The following is a 16708-nucleotide window of genomic DNA, read 5'->3' on the forward strand; positions in this document are numbered from 1 at the left end:
TACATTGAACTAGAACTCAAAAAAAGTTTCCCAGCTTTCATTTATCTTTTTTTAATTTTCCTTTTAAAAATATCAAGATGAAACAAAAAACCAAACCCACTGCCGTCCAGTCGATTCCAACTCATAGCAACACCACAGGGTTTCCAAGGCTGTAAACCTCTACACGGAAGCAGACTGCCACACCTTTCTCCTACGGAGCCTCTGGTGGTTTCGAACCACCAACCTTTCAGTTAACGGAGGATTCGCTTTAACCACTGCGCCACTAGGGCTCCCTATCAAGATGAAAAATAGTACTAATAGTGATGAGAAGAAGGATGACTGGTTGTCATGTATGCCATTCTTCCTCTCCCCCTTGTGAAGTCATCACCAAAATGTGGGTGAAAAATACTGCTTTTTCTTCCTTCAGGCGTTAAAAAAATATGGCTCATTTAAAAAAGCACACAATAAATATACCTATGTATCTACCCCCAAAATGGGGTATGTTTACATTACCATAAAATAGGAAGTGGATTAAGTGTGTAATATATAAAAGTGTATAGCCTGTATTTTACCATTATATATATAAATTCTAATAGAGTAGCAATTTTACTTTTTAAAACACGCTGAAAATTAAAAAGGAGCGTAAGGAAGACTGCCATCAAACATGCAAATTCAAAACACTATTTTAATAGCACTTGTTTAGTATCACCATTTTAATAACACTTGAAACAGTATCACTTGATTACAACTTAAACCAAGATAAATTAGTGTTTAAGAAAAGGTGTCATTTTGGCCCTTCTTATGGGTTATATTGTTGCATTGTCCAAAACGACTGGCTGAAGTTCTAACCCCCAGTACCTGTAAATGTGAGCTTATTTGGAAATAGGACCTTTGGAGATATCATCAAGTTAAAATGAAGTCATAAAGGATAGAGTAGGCGCTTATCCAATGACTGGTGTTCTTTTAAGATAAGGGAAATTTAGACACAGACGTACAGGGGCCAAGTGACCACTGACAATGAGACAGGAGTTAATGCAAGACAAGAAACGCCAAAGATTGCCAGCAGCTACCAGGAGCTACGAGAGAGGCATGGCACAGATCCTCTCTGAGTCTCCAGAAGGAACCAATACTTTTGATTCCTTCTTGGTCACCACCTTGATTTCAGACTTCTAGCGTTCAGAACCATAAGAGGATAAATTTCTCTTGTTTTACTAAACCACCCAGCTTGTGGTACTTTGTTACAGCAGCCCTAGGAAATGAACACAGCCCTGTTTTTTCATCTAAGGCAGACAAATTACACAAAGTTTAGTTCAGAAGACAGTGCAAAACAAAAAGCAGCAAGTCAGATTGAATACAATAACTAAAATTCTTCTGGGTGATGGTGGAACTGTCTTTCACAGCTTTTTCTTAATATTTTCTAAAATAAATAAGGTTTATTCAGAAGTTCTGACTCTTTAATTGGGTGGTCTCCTAAGCTGCTTCTGGGGAATGAGAGAAAAAATAAAGTATTCCTAATAACACTATCCTAATTATGTAAATTATTTCTTGGGAATAAATAAGCATTTTCTACCATTTGACTCTTATGGTTTGTTTGTTTTTAATTGTATAGCAAAAGTCAGTATCAGATGATGCTCTCAACCACAAAATCAGAATAGGGGGCCCTCAATGAGACAGATTTGAAAGCAGACCAAAAAATCTGCAGCTTTGTACTTCCAAAAGAACAGGGAAGAGATGGTGGGGGGAACGGGGGAAGAGAAGAGAAGGGGCTTGAGAAAGAAGAGGAGAGAAATCATCTTGTTAGAAGTATGGACATCCCTTGGAGCTAGACTGGGGTCCAGGAAAAGGCTGCCTTCAAAACGTATACATATTCTTTGTAGTTTTTTAATAAGCAAATATTAGTTTTCAAAGTAAAAACTTATTAAAGCAAATCTATTTAAAAAAAAATAAAACGTTGCCATCAAGTTGATTCGGACTCATAGCGAACCTAGAAGACAGAGTGGAACTGTCTCATAGGGTTGCCAAGGTACAGCTGGTGAAGTCAAACTGCTGACCTTTTGGTTAGCAGTCGAGCTCTTACACATTGGGCCACCAGGGCTCCAAAATCTAATTACACTCCAGCTTAAATCTTTTCAATGGCTATTTCCCACAGGAATAGAATAATATTCTTTTCTAGGAATGGAGCCCTGGCGGTGCAGTGGTTAAGCACTGAGCTCCTAACTAAAAGGTTGGCAGTTCTAATCAACCCGCAGCTCCTTGGAAACCCTATGCAGCAGTTCTACTGCCCTATAGGGTCTCTATGAGTCAGAATCGACCAGACAGCAACGGGCTTGGTTTTTTTTAATTCTAGCAACAGAATGGCATGAGATGTGAGGTGTTTCATGATCTGGCCTGTTTTCCTGTTCAGCCCCCAATTTTACCACATTCTGCCTTGCAACTCCCGCCATTCTAAGCTGCCGCAGTTATAACTGTGCTGTACTTACTGATGCATACTATAGTTACCTTGTTTATCCTAGCTTATTTTTCTACAAAAACCCAGGTGGCATAGTGGTTTAAGAGTTTAGCTGCTAACCAAAAGGTCGGCAGTTGGAATCCACCAGATGCTTCTTGGAAACCCTATGGGGCAGTTCTACTCTGTCCTATAGGTTCACTATGAGTTGAAATCGACTCGATGGCAACGGGTTTGGTTATTTTTTCTATGATGTACTTGCAGTCCTTAGATATTCTAAGTACACTGGGGTTTTCTTGACCAGTTATTTAGTAAGCTGGGAAGAGATTTATAGACTAGAAAAATATATATTAACATTTTAATAGTAAGAATTAAATCTAACGATCAATCCTATTTTAACTTTAACATAGTTTAATAAAAAAGAAATTAGACTGGTGCTTCAAGTGCCAAATTTCATTCCTAGGTTTGAGTTTTTACAGTCAGCATTCAGTTACTTAGACAAAGTAATTTTACTCAATCTATAAAAATGTCCTTTAACCACTTATATATATATACATAGAGAGAGAGAGAGGGAGGAAGAGAGAGGGGGAGGGAGGGGGAAGGGAGAGAGAGGGAGGGTCTTTCTCTACTTTTAAAAAATCAAAATATAGAAAGGTACAAATGCTTTTTTGTTTTTTTCTTGGGGGGGGGTTGTTTTGTTTCTGCTTTTACAGTACCTCAGAAACCCCATGACAAACATTTGTTTAGGAAGAAAACAAAATGAGAAGCCTTAGCTATATCACTTTTTCTGTATACTGTATGACCTCAAATATAACAAAGGCAGTTCCTGTACAAAAGACGGATGAGAAGACAGGAAGGGATAGGAGCTGGATGAATGGACATAGGGAACCTGAGGTGGAAAGGGGGAACATGCTGTCACACTGCAGACTGCAACCAATGTCACAAAATATGTGTATAAATTTTTGAATGAGAAATTAACTTGAGCTGTAAACTTTCACCTAAAACTATATATATACATAAAACAAAGGGTAATACACAGTACCATAAGCAACATTTACATAAACTTATAAAAATATATCCTATTCAAAAGATATATGTATACCAGTAAAAGAGCTTTTTTCATACGATTGTTCCTTAAACACTCAAAACGAATCTTCTAGGTCCATGGAGCTTTTCTAAAGAACACTTACCTTGGTGATGCACTTGACTATCTGAAATGTATCTTTTAGCATTTTTTTCCTTAACACTTGTAGGTGACGAGAGGTTGGCCACTGAAGACTGGCCAGAAGACTGTAGTGTAGTTTCAAAATCAGATGAGCAGTAAGAATAACGGTGTTTGCCTGAATTTCTTTCTTGATTAGTATCTGGACTTTTTGCTCTTTCCTCCATTGTTTTAAAAAATGGCCTCTATTCACTTAACTTCACAAGGTTCCTTTCTCCAGAAGAGTCCATGACAACACTGAAGAGCATCTTTATAGTCTTCAGAACCTGGCGATAATACTCATTTCTGTATAATTTGCTTTCTCCATATATCCAGCAGTCCCAAATTCATATTAGCAACCAGAAGATACACTTTTTTTCCCCTACAATTAAGGAAGGGGGAAGGAGATTCATCATATAGTCATGAAATAGTCCACCTTTAGATTCCTACAGATAATTACAATGAATTTACTAAAAGCAAAATATACTGTTTGCGTTTTTCTAAAAGATAATACAATTTTACTTATTTGTACTTTCACATATAGTTACAATAGTTGGAGAAAAGATGTGATCATAACCTATTTAGATAACATAACATACTAAGTACCTGACATAAAAATGCTTCTTAATAAATGCTAACCAAATTTGACTCCTTGAACCTTAAGATTTATAGTAAAAGTAAATGCTGATATTCAACAAGTAATAATGATAAAATCTCCAATTTTTTTTGAGGCAGGGAACTGGCTAATAAGAACCAAGAAAAATATCTAAGATTGACTACATAAAAAATATACAAGTATACGAAAAATAATCAAGTAAATTAAAAGAAAAAATATTTGCAAACATGACAGAAAAATAGTAACCATTCTTATTTTGAACAAATACCTCATGCCCATCCCATTAGAAAAATGAGGTCAAAAGTTAAATGAGCAAAATGGATGATGAGTCCCAAAACAAAAAAACAGAAATATGAAAAAATATTAAAAAAAAATATTTTCCACAACCATATTGTTGGTATTTAAGACTAGTTAAGTTCACATTGTGAGATAAAGCAGACGAGTAATTTTGTTGGGAATAATAGTAGTAACTTTCTTAGGGAACTGTTATATAAGATTAAACAGGATAATTTAATAACTATCACACAGCAAGCAGCAATTCGATTTAGAATTCAGACACATAAAGTTGCTCAATAAATTCTGACTAGTGTACCTTGTCAAAGACTTTCAGCCTAAATTCCAGTAATATAGTTAGAAGTTGATTATACAGTATTGACAAGGATTAATTCTGTTTATATGCATGTATCAGAAGTAGCTTCCTAGGACTTATCCCATCTAAGAGTTATAGTACAACTTTGTACAGCAAAGGGAAGAATCTGCAAAACAAGATTACCTGCCACTCCTCCTCTGCAATGCTCTCATTCTCTCCAACCATCAAAATACCATATGTACATAGTAGTAAAAAAAAGGGAATATTCTCTGTCTTATCATTCAAGTCCTCCTCCCTGGAACAACCATTATTTAATGGTTTATGCTTTTATGCCTTTCCTATTCCTTAAATTAGCAATTTTAGACTATGATAAACAAGGACTTAACTTACACCTCATAGTAAATGGCTGCAACCTCATGTTGCTTCTGAGGATTTTTTTTTTTTTTTTTAGTATTTCTAATTGTCTTTTTTCCTTATTGAAAGGAACAAACATACACTTCTTATCATGTCACTAATACCTACCAGCTTTTTACTCGTTCTATCTATGGCCTACAATCCATTCCATTCTTAAAGACACTTTTCTTGGAGACCAATGATTTCCTATTCTAATTTAAACCAATTACTTTTTAGACCTGTTGCATCACTATCATTCTGGAATTATTTTTATTGGACTCCTGAGATAGTTCCACTATTTCTTACAGCACATGTCATCACCTTTATTAGTTTTTATCATCATTTTGCAGGTCTGTATCTTCACGTAACCTCTTCACAAAGTGTATATGGGTCGGAAGGTAAATGTTCTGAGTCCTTGCATGCCTGAGAATGTCTCTATTTTGCCAAGTTCTTCCATGCCTGACAATCTTTATTTTGTCCTCACACTAGATAGTTTTCATAGGCTGTGAACTCTAGGTTAAGCCATTTTCCCTCAGAACTCTGAAGATACTGCTCCACTGTTTTCTAACCCTCAGTGTTTCTGGTGAGACATTTGTTATAATCATTCTATTCATCAACATATATATTTTTGAACTCCCACAATGTACCAGTAAGAGATAAAAAAGAAAAAGAAAAATCCCTGCTCTCATGAAGCATACATTCTAGTCATGCTCATCTGAATGTCATTCAGTTGAAGCATTTTTTTTTTTCTTTGTCCTCCCTAGAAACATTTAGAATTTTTCTCTGTGAATACTGGGATTTCACAATGATGTCCCCAGGTGTGAGTCTTTTATTGTATTGGGCCCTTTTGTTCCCCTCTGCATAATCTTTTATCTTTAAGCATTAGAAACTTTCTTATACTACTTTTCTGATAACGTCCCCCCTCTATTTTCTGTTTGCAACTTCTATTGGTTAAAAAACGGATCTTTCTTTTCTATTTTCAAACAGTTTTACTCAAATTCATCTTCTAAACCATCCAATTTTGTTTGAATTTATATAAATAAATTCTTCTTTTCCAAGACCACTTTCATGTTCTGAGTTTAAATAATTATTCTATTCCTGATTTACTAAGGCAATATGTTTTCATTTCTCTGAGAACACTAGACACTTTTTCTTTGTTTTAAAGTCTCTTCTGATATAAGAATTATCTGTTTCACGTGGAGTCACTTTTTTTGTATATCTTGAGCCTTTTCTTTATATGCGGCTGGATTTATTTCTCTGAAGGTAATTTCTGGTTTTTTAAGAAAGTGGAAAATGGAAGAGTGAATAGGAACTCTGTCCATGTGATTATGGCTTCCTGATGGGCACGCTTTGCTTTAGGATGAACAGCAAAGAATCAGCCATTAATTACACAGGAACTCCTTAAAAGCTGGAATGAAGAACGCTTATATCCATACACACATGCTCACCGTGGCAACTTCTCTAATGTTTTCTTAGGTTTTATTTCCAGAGGAAGTATCTCCGTAGTTTTTTTTTTTCTGCTGCCTTAATGTGTCCTCTAAAATTATAATTATTAAGGGAAGTATTTCCTTAATAAGAAGCCCTAGTGGAGCAACGGTTAAGCGCTCAACTGCTAACCAAAAGCTTTGGTGGTGCGAACCTACCCAGCAGCTCCACAGGAGAAAGACCTGGAGATTTGGTCCTCTAAAGAGTACAGCCTAGAGAATCCTATAGGATTAGTTCTACTCTTTCGCATGGGGTCCCTATGAGTCAAAGTTTTCTTAATAGTGACAGCAAACTCAACAACCCCAGGAAGCTAGGGAACATTTTCTAATCTTTGTCAAAGTTCTGATTACTTAGGTTCTATTCTGGTGGCACACTGGTTAAGGGCTACGGCTGCTAATCAAAAGGTCAGCAGTGTGAATCCACCAGCCAGCCACTCCTTAGAAACCCTATGGGACAGTTCTACTCTGTCCCGTAGGGTTGCTATGAGTCAGAGTAGATTAGATGACTAGGGCTATTCTAATCTAAATAAACGTGTATTATTTTACATTATGTTACAATTCCTCGTAACATTTTACAAGTATTCCTGAGGAAATACAGCAACCCAAGATTTAAACTCACCTAGAAAATGAAAACTTAGAAATTTGCAAAAATTCATTTAAAAAAAATTTGTCATTAGTCCTTGTAGAAACGCTAACAGTGCTATAAAAAAATAAAATAAAAAAGTAATAATAATAACTAAAATAAGAGGTAAATAATTGAAAACAAGTTTCCTAACTTGTTTTCAACTATTTGAAAAAAAAAACAGTATGAAAAATAAGACCAAAAAAGAGGAAAAAACAGATAAACATGAAGTAAACAACTATTCAAGTAATAAATTTTTTTATGAAGTACAAAAAATTTTAAAGAAACAAAAATAAATAAATACTACAAATTTATAAAATCATAAAAATTTACCATCGTAAGGGATCCTAGGGAATGATCTCGTAGTTCAACTCCCTTCTTTGTAAAGATTAAGGAAACTCAGGCCCAGAAACGTGACTTACCTAAAGTCACAAATTAGTTATTTAAGGCCAAAGTTTAGTTAGTTAAACTTCAAACAGACAAGTTTTTCGATCCCTAGCTGAGTGACCAAGTCAATATTTCAATATCAGATGAGAACTATCTATTTTTGAAACCACCTCCATCTTCATCAATCCCATACTCTTTGCCTTCCCCCTGCTAAAACAAAAGCAGCATTTTTGCTCCTTTTAAAAAGTAAGGCTTCCCGAAGACAACTCAGCAGACATGAAAGGAACTGGACAGTGGGTGGGAGAGAGATGCTGATGAAGAGTGAGCTAATTATATCAGGTGGACACTTGAGATTGTGTTGGCATCTCATGTCTGGAGGGGGGATGGGAGGGTAGAGAGCGTTGGAAGCTGGCAAAATTGTCACGAAAGGAGAGACTGGAAGGGCTGACTCATTAGGGGGAGAGCAAGTGGGAGTACGGAGTAAGATGTATGTAAACTTGTATGTGACAGACTGACTTGATTTGTAAACGTTCACTTAAAGATCAATAAAAAAAAAAAAGCCTTTAAAAAAAAAAGCCTTTAGCCCGTCTTTTTTCCCATATCCTTTCTCTATTTTGCCTGTTTTCTTTTCTTTTTAATTGTTGTTGAAAATACATACAGCAAAACATATACCAATTCAACAAATTTATGTTTAATTTAGTGACACTGATTACATTCAAGTTGTTCCTCCCCCCATTAACATAAACTCACTGCCCCCTAAGTTTACTATCTGACCTTTAGAGTTGATGTCAATTTGATCCCATACAGACTGTTCTTTAAAATTGCACAATGCTCAAGGCAAACATTCTTTACTAATTAAGCTAACTTATTATTTGGTTTAAAGAAGACTACCTGGGATATTTTTGGTTTAATGTTTAAAGATCATCTCAGGGCAACAGTTTTCAGGGGTTCATCCAGCCTCAATGGCTCCAGAAAGTCTAGATTCCATGAGACTTTAAAATTCTTTTCCACATTTCCACCCCTTTTTGATCAAGATTCTTCTATAAGTTCTTTGATCAAAATGTTCAGTAATGGTAGCCGGGCATCATCCAGTTCTTCTGGTCTCATTTGCCTTTCTGTCTCAAGGCAATGTTAAATCTTCCCTCTTTCAAATAATTAGTTAAGTCTTACTCAAGTCTCTAAAATTCCTAAGAACAAGGAAAAGTTACCAAACCCAAGTTTTGCTCAGAACCATCACCATGGTAAAGTTGGAATACTTTCTCTGCATTAATTTTAAATATCTGAGAAACCCAATGGGTCTTCAGACAAAATAAGCTTCAATTGCAATTATACCAATAATATCTGTTCGACTAATATAAAAAATAACAATATTACTAAGGAGTGAAAACAAAATTCTTTTTCTCTTAAAAGAAAAAAGTTATCTAGGTTAACAGATAAAAACACCAAATATTTATATTCCACGTATAGTTCTAATTCAACTATATTATTCCAGCTAACTCAAACTAATTCTTCAAGACTGAGAATACATCATTTAATATCTGTTCATCTGTGTCTCCCATCTGTAAAGAGGTGGCGGAGGGGGGGTGTATTCCATTAGTCCACTCAATGATACTCTAAGAATTAGATAAAAAAAGCAACAAAAGAAAAACTGTAAGTCTTGCCCAATTACAATTCCTAAGGACTGTTTTTTTTTGTTCCTAAAAATGACCAAGAGTGCTATTACGGTGATACTAGAAATCAAATCTAACTGTCATCTGTCACCCACGTAAACTTCCTTTCTTTAAAAAAAAAAGTCCAAAACAGTATATGTCTCACATAAGAGATCAGAAAAAAAGATTAGCCAAAAGGTCTCTCAGTACCAGAATGTTTCCTTTATCCAGTTTTAAATTAATCAGAAAGTAAATCTGAGCTATTCGGCCCACCGTACAGAAATGATCATGAACATCTGATTCATGTGACTCTAAGAAAGCTTCTTAGTTTTAAGGAAAACCCAAAACATCAAGGAACTGTTAATTACCTGTCATTTTCCTGCGCTCTGCTTCTTTGTATAAAACATTGCTGCCTGGCTACCACTGCTACTAGCAAAAGAGCTCAAACAAAAGGCAACTAGACGAGTATAATGAAAATAAACTAAAAGAGAAAAAGAGAGAGATGACTAAGATTTCTCCCCCCAAAAAGGAAGATAAATAACTAATGATGAGATAAAACTAAAGGATGAGATTTAGTAAAAACTGAACAGCTGTATTAAAACTACAACTGCTTCTTTCCTATAAAGAAAAACTAAATAAAATTAAGTAAAATTTTTCCCCTCCTCTACTTGAATATTCCATACATTCCTACACATTTTTTTACCCTACTACACTTATTTGCACAACACCTGCATTAAAACCAAAAAAACCAAACCCGCTGCCACTGGGTCGATTCTGACTCATAGCAACCCTGTAAGACAGAGTAGAACTGCCCCATAGGGTTTGCTCTTGCTTAAAAATTAAACTATGTTTAGATTTTAATTATGGTTTCCTAGACCCTCAGTCAAATCACAGTAAATGCCAGACCTAAAAATAAAAGCATAACCAGCTTCTTTTAAACAGCATTTTGAAACACTGGGTCAAATTAAAGCTACTTAACAACTACAGTATGTATCTTCAAGGTTTACCTTGTCAGCAAAATGGAAACATCATAAAATGTTCATTTACTCATTCATAAAACATATACTGAACAACTACTAAGTGTCAAGCATTGGACTATGGATGAAGCTGGAAATACAAACATTAAGTTAACACAACTGATCCTACCATTAAGAAGCTCCCAGCTAAAAGGGGAAAGATAATGCAACAGCATAAGAACTAATGATCTATTGAAAGATAAACTAATTTGCTGCATAAACTTTGACCTAAAACACAACAAAATGTTTAAAAAAAACTAATGATAAAGGGAAGTAGAGGAGGCTAAGTAAACTCAGAACTAAGATTAGAGGACAGAACAGATTTTGGGAAGGTTTTCCAGAGGAGATAACGCCTAAACTGAATCTTAAGGTATTAGCTGGCATTAGGCACAAGTATTATTTTGATTGTGCCTGTGTGCGTTGGGGGGGGGGTATGTTTTGGGAGGGGTAAGGGTAAGGGGTAAGCTGGGGTAAGTAAAAGGACAGTTGGTGAGGGAAGACCCTATTTCAGTAACAGGAAGCAGAATGTACAAAAGCAAAAGGCATTAGATAAGTATGGCACCTAGTCAAACCACAAATAGTTGATAACTTTGCTGTCCAATACAGGGACTGCTGAGCACTTGAAATTTGGCTAGTCAGAATACAGATATGCCGTAAGTGTAAAATACACATGGGATTTCGAAAATTCAGTACGCAGAAAAGAATATAAAATATCTTTAATAATTTTTTTATACTGAATGTATGTTGAAATAAAACTTTGGATATATTCGGTTAAATAAAATATATTAAGATTAATTTCACCTACTGGTATTTTTTATGTGGCTACTGGAAATTTTTAAACTATGTATATGGCTCACGTTATATTTCTGTTGGGCAATGCTGGCTGAGAATGACTATTACTGGCTGGGGGTAGTAATGAAGTAATAAAAAGTGAGGCTGGGTCAGCTAGGAGAGATTATTACAAGAATCTTTATGTCACACAAAGAAGTTGGTTGGGAAAAAATAAGGAATCTTCAGCAGGATTAAAATGATCAGATCTGACATTTACAAAGATCCAACTTCAATCCAAAGAATTGGAGGGCAATGGGCTGAAGAAAGAAAACCAGCTGGTCTTGGTATCAGGTAGACATGATAGTGGTTTGAACTAAAGTAGTGTAACTAGAGATAAACAGTTCAGAATTGATTTCAGAAATGTAAAATAAACTGGACTTGGTGATGAATTAAATGTGGGGTACAACAAAAAGAGAGAAAGAGAAGAGCCTGAATTAATTCCAAAGTTTTGGGCTTGTGCAACAGGTGGATATGGTACTATTCAACCAGACAGGCTTAATAGGGAAAGCGAATGGGCATAATATTGGACACACTAGTTTGGGATGTCTGTGGGAAATCCATGAGGAAATACCAAAAATTATCTATGTGTTTGGAGCTAACTCAAGATTTTCAAGACAGAGATAAAAACTTGAGTTTGGATTAATAAAGTATGAGGTAGAAGCCATGGTAGAGAATGAACTCAGCCAAGAAAAGAACATAAAGTGAAAAGAAGCCTGAAGACTGAAGCAACAATTAAATGGTGGACAGAGGAGGAAGACTCCAAAAGGAGATGAAGAATGACAGGCAGAAGAACCAGGAGAGGTTGTGTTATGTGCAGGTGAGTCAATTCTGACTCATAGCGCCCCATTAGACAGTAGAAGTAGCCCACAGGGTTTCCAAGTAGCACCTGGTGGATTGGAACTGCCAATCTTTTGGTTAGCAGCCTAGCTCTTAACCGCTTTGCAACCAGGACTCCTTGGAGAGAGGGTAGCATTTGTATTATAACCAGCTTTTACTATGTCTTACAGAATTTGGTTCCATGGTTTGTTCAACATAGGGATATGCCTTTAACAAAAGAAGAAAAATTTCTTTTCCAAGGTCATCAATTACTTTTAATATTTGAAATGTCTCTGCGTCAATTTTGAGAATCAAAACAAACTATTATCTCCTATTAGGTGTTAACAGTCAGTATGCAATAAAATCAGACGTGAAATATTTAAAATAGTAATATAAAATTTAAATGCAGAACTATAACTAGAGAAAATATGGATTAAAGTAACAACCATGCTTCCTTAAAAACAAAACTGAAAGAAAAAAAAAAAGAAGAATGTAAAGACTCTCCAGAACCTTAACCTTTTTTCCAATTTTACCTTTTTCTAGACTGCATATAGCCCACCCCACTACCTAAAAGAATCATTAAATGACTTTTATCCCAAAGAGACATATAATCCAAGATTCTTAGCCTAAAGTTAAAGGATGGGCAAAAATATATGTATGTGTTTAATCGTACTTTCCTAGAGAGAAAAGCCAAAACTTTCTTGACACTTTCAGAGAGTCTATGACTTAAAAGATAAGAAATCAGCAATTAATTTTAACCCCATTCAAACCACTTCAATGCAGCCCAATGAACAGCCCACGCAACCACATCCTCATTCACTTTAACAAATCATCCAATATTTTTATTGATCTCTTCTAGTATATGTATATGTAAAAAAGGAACATATTAATAAAATTAACCCTCACAAAAATAAATCTATTATTCCCATTCCCAAAAGAAAATAAAAACTGACACTAGGTAAAGTAAATCAGTAATTTGTCCAAGACCACAAAGTGAACAAAAGAATTTAAATTTAGATGAACTGGGCCGCCAGTACTCTTAGTCACTGTTAAACACTGTCCCTTGGGCCTCCCAAGGTAAAACACCGAGTATCTGAGCATACACTCCGACTTCACCTATGCCAAGAAGCCACATTTCTTACCAACCATTTTTCCTCCTCTTATCCCATCCTTGATGAATGTGTAAAAAAATCTACAGCCTGAGCAGATGTGCCTTTCCATTCTAATCACAGTCTTAATCGCCTATTATCCCAGAGCCTCCTTCACCTTCTTTGGCCCTTCCCATCCTCAGTCGCCACAGGCTTCCAAGCTTTTCAATAACTTCTAATCCCTTCTCTAGGTTGGCCTACACTGCACTCCTTTCTCTTCCCGGTCCCATCAGAAGACCAACCTTCCCCAGGCTCCTTCTCTTCGGTCAGCCTCCTTCCTCCCGGCCCCTTCCCAACTAGGATCTAGAATTACTTTCCTAGGACTCGTCTCACCAACACCTTTCCTCCCCTGTCCTCAAATCGTCCCCAATCCCTAATCCTTTCATCCTCCCACTTTAACATCTCCACTCACAAGCTCCCCAGCCTCGAACGCCCCATGGGCAGCTCCCCTACGCTCCGACCTCAGCCTCTCCTAGCACCCCTAACTCTCCCTCAGTCTCCACGCCCACCTCAAAGACCACCCCCAACCCGCCCCGGCCCTCACCAGAGCCGACGCGGCGTCCCGCCTCCTTCCTGTCCCTCATCCGGCCGAACCCCTCGCCCAGACCTCGACGTCTGCCAACCAAAGACCGTGTGCTTCTGCGGATGCTGCGATCCTGCGGGGCGGGAGCCGAGGTTGCCGGGATTCGGAAAGTTTAAACGAGGAGCAAGGGTGGGGGAGGCGGCTCCAAGGAGGCGTTGGCGCGGCGGCTTCGGCTCCAGGGTAACGGAGGCGGAGGCCCAGACTGCACTGCGGCACCACCGCGATGTCTCTCCCCAGCTCTCATTGGTCTCTGTCTCCAGATCGCCCTTTCTATTGGTTCCACTGGTACTAGAAGGCGGGACGACGAGTGCGAGAGAAAGTGGTCATTGGTGCTCCGCTCTAGGGAGAGCGCCGGCCAAGAGAAAGAAAATCGTCCGCGACGAGGTCCTCGGACCTCGCCAGGCGCCTGCGGGCTTCGCTTAGGAAGACGCGACCGCGGAGCAGCCTCGGCCTTAGTGTGGAGGGAGAGGAGGGATACGGGCGGAGGCGAAACGGCATTAATTGTAGAATTTGGCGACAGCATAATTGAATTTTCGTTGTCTCGAATTCCTTTTGGAATTGTTTAGTTCGGTTTTTAATTATAAATCGGTTTTAGACAAATAGCTCGTTACCTCTCTGTCTTACTGAAATCGCCGATTTTCTGGTGAATGTGGGGTGGATTCGTGCGCTAATGTACTTGCCTCCTAGTCTTAGCGTTCGCGAATCACTAATGCTCCGTGAATTTGGTTTGAAAGTGGTTTTTAGGTGTTGGAACGGGTATTGAATCTCCAGAGTTTTGAGTGGAATGGGACATTTTCACACTAAGAAAAAACGTCCAGTGGTGCATGTCGGTAACGCAGTAAGCGCTGCTGTGTGACCTATTTTCTCATTTAAAAATTGACCTGCATGAATTGCAGGCGCGGGTGCGGCAAAAAGAAAATCCTCTCTTGGATGAAGGTTAAGTCTCTCTAAACCTACTGATAGTCAAAATGGCTTAACATTGTACTCCGCTGTTCTCGCCATTGTTAATTTCTAGAAAGCTGCGTTTTAACTCCATTGGGCAGAGAATCCAATTCTTGAAGCCAAATCATGCTAACCAGGTTTCTGACCATAGAATACTGTACAATTCCTCTTCCTTGCTTGACATCGGTTTCCCAATTTTGCGCTATTTCGAATGTTTTCGTTTTACTCTGTCAATGTATTATACTTCAATTTTCAGACTAATCCATCTAAAAAGTATTGTAATTAAACGTAATTTTCTGTATACACAATATAGCTGTGGAGAACAGCAGTCATCTGTTAATGAAAATAAATTAAGATGAGTAACCACTAAAACTACATTAAAATATTTTTTCACCTATTAATCTGTCTATGCTTATATTTTTCGTTAAAATAGCTCAATGGTTTTTACTGACTTCGTTAGAGCTAACAATTTACTTTTAGAGGAAGTAGAAAGGGTCAAGAAACATATTGTATTTACGTAGAAAAACAAAGGTCTCTCCGCAGTCAAATCAGGTTTGCTGGCACTCAGCGACAGCTGAGAATGAAATCAACATTTTTTCAGCCCTCACAATGAGCAAGGTAGTGAGTGCGTTCCATCTTCATTCATGACCCTAGAAAGGAATTGTTATTCATGGTTTGTACTTGAGGAAACAAATTTAGAGAAGTTAAAGAATTTACCAGCAGATACTAAAGTACCACTAGGATTCAAGCCTTAAAAAAAAGCCATTGCCTTCCAGTCTATTCCAACTCATAACGACCCTATAAAAATAAATAAAAATTTTTTTTATTTTTTTTTTATTTATTTTATTTTTTTTTTTAGGTCTGCTAAACTCCAAATTAAAGTTTCAGATTTAACGTTTTCGTTGTGTTTTACCTACAGGTTAAAAAAATAATTAAAAGGTCGGGATTTTTCAAACAATTGTCTAATGGTGTCTGACATTTCCAAGATCCCTAAAGTGTGCATACCATATTCCAAATAATAAAAAAAAAATTTTTTTTCAAATAATAGTGATTATCAATTTGTTTGACTTTGAAAACAAAACCAAAAGAACGTATAAGCCTACAGATGTAAATATCAGTTTATTGAATTAATTTTTAAAAAGCCCAAAATAAGATAATTTCAAAAGTTTTTATATAATTTTACATGGTTTTCATATAATCATTTTTGACAGGACTAAAATTTTATAAGATTATACAATTTGCCATTTCATGTCATTATACACTACATAAAATTTTGCTTTTCAGAAAAAACAAAGATAACAATACCACATTTTTATGTATCTGTCACTTGAAATACAAGATTCAGACCTCATTGTTTTAAAGATTATATTTGTGAAATAAACTGTACTAAGAAGCATTAAGCACTTTTGGACTTTTTAATATTCTTGAACTTATTTTGACGTTATAATATCTCTAGATTTGCTGTGTTGCTAACTGATGATTTTCTGCAAGACTTTGGTTGTCTTGTTTAATACTATGTAGGGATGATGGATGATTTAAATTAAAGATTAATTTAAATCTTTCTATAAATACCAATAGGATTACTCTCATTTTTCTTTACTGGTGTAAACAGCTTGAATGATTTGTTGGAAGTTTCATAAAAATTAATAGATACAGTAATAGTTCAGTAATTACAGTTGCCGTAATTTTAAAAGGGGGAGGTCATACTATAAACAATCCTATCTGGGAAGACACACCCTACTGGCACAATGGTTAAGGGCTTGGCTGCTAACTGAAATGTGATTTGAACCCACCAGCTGCTCTGCAAGAAAAAAGACCTGGTGATCTAGTGCCCTAAAGATCACAGCCTAGGAAACCCTATGGAACAAGTTCTACCCAGTCCTGTAGGGTCTCTTAGAATCAGAATCAACTCGGCAGCACCCATCAACAACAAGTTAAAGTTCAGTTGTCCATTTAATACCATCCTAATAAAACAATTCTGTCACAGTTTTGTATGTTTTACCTAA

The 16708-nt window shown here is 36.6% G+C and overlaps 1 protein-coding gene across 4 annotated transcripts in view; it reads right to left on the minus strand.

The window, feature by feature from the left end:
• Positions 1 to 13968, minus strand: part of LCA5 (lebercilin LCA5) — a 45280-nt gene extending 31312 nt beyond the window's left edge. For 3 of the 4 annotated variants that reach the window (XM_049896084.1, XM_049896075.1, XM_049896064.1), the window contains exons 1-2: positions 13722 to 13968; positions 3616 to 4008 (exon numbers count right to left, since the gene is read on the minus strand). In XM_049896084.1, the coding sequence (XP_049752041.1) occupies positions 3616 to 3814 (199 nt within the window). In that variant the 5' untranslated portion in view covers positions 3815 to 4008; positions 13722 to 13968. Of the gene's footprint in view, positions 1 to 3615; positions 4009 to 9734; positions 9757 to 13721 lie in introns of those variants that run through there. The other variant, XM_049896069.1, reaches the window with a different exon arrangement.
• Positions 13969 to 16708: the final 2740 nt, after the last annotated feature.

Source organism: Elephas maximus, chromosome 1 (assembly GCF_024166365.1).
Source record: "Elephas maximus indicus isolate mEleMax1 chromosome 1, mEleMax1 primary haplotype, whole genome shotgun sequence".
NCBI classification, from domain to species: Eukaryota; Metazoa; Chordata; class Mammalia; order Proboscidea; family Elephantidae; genus Elephas; species Elephas maximus.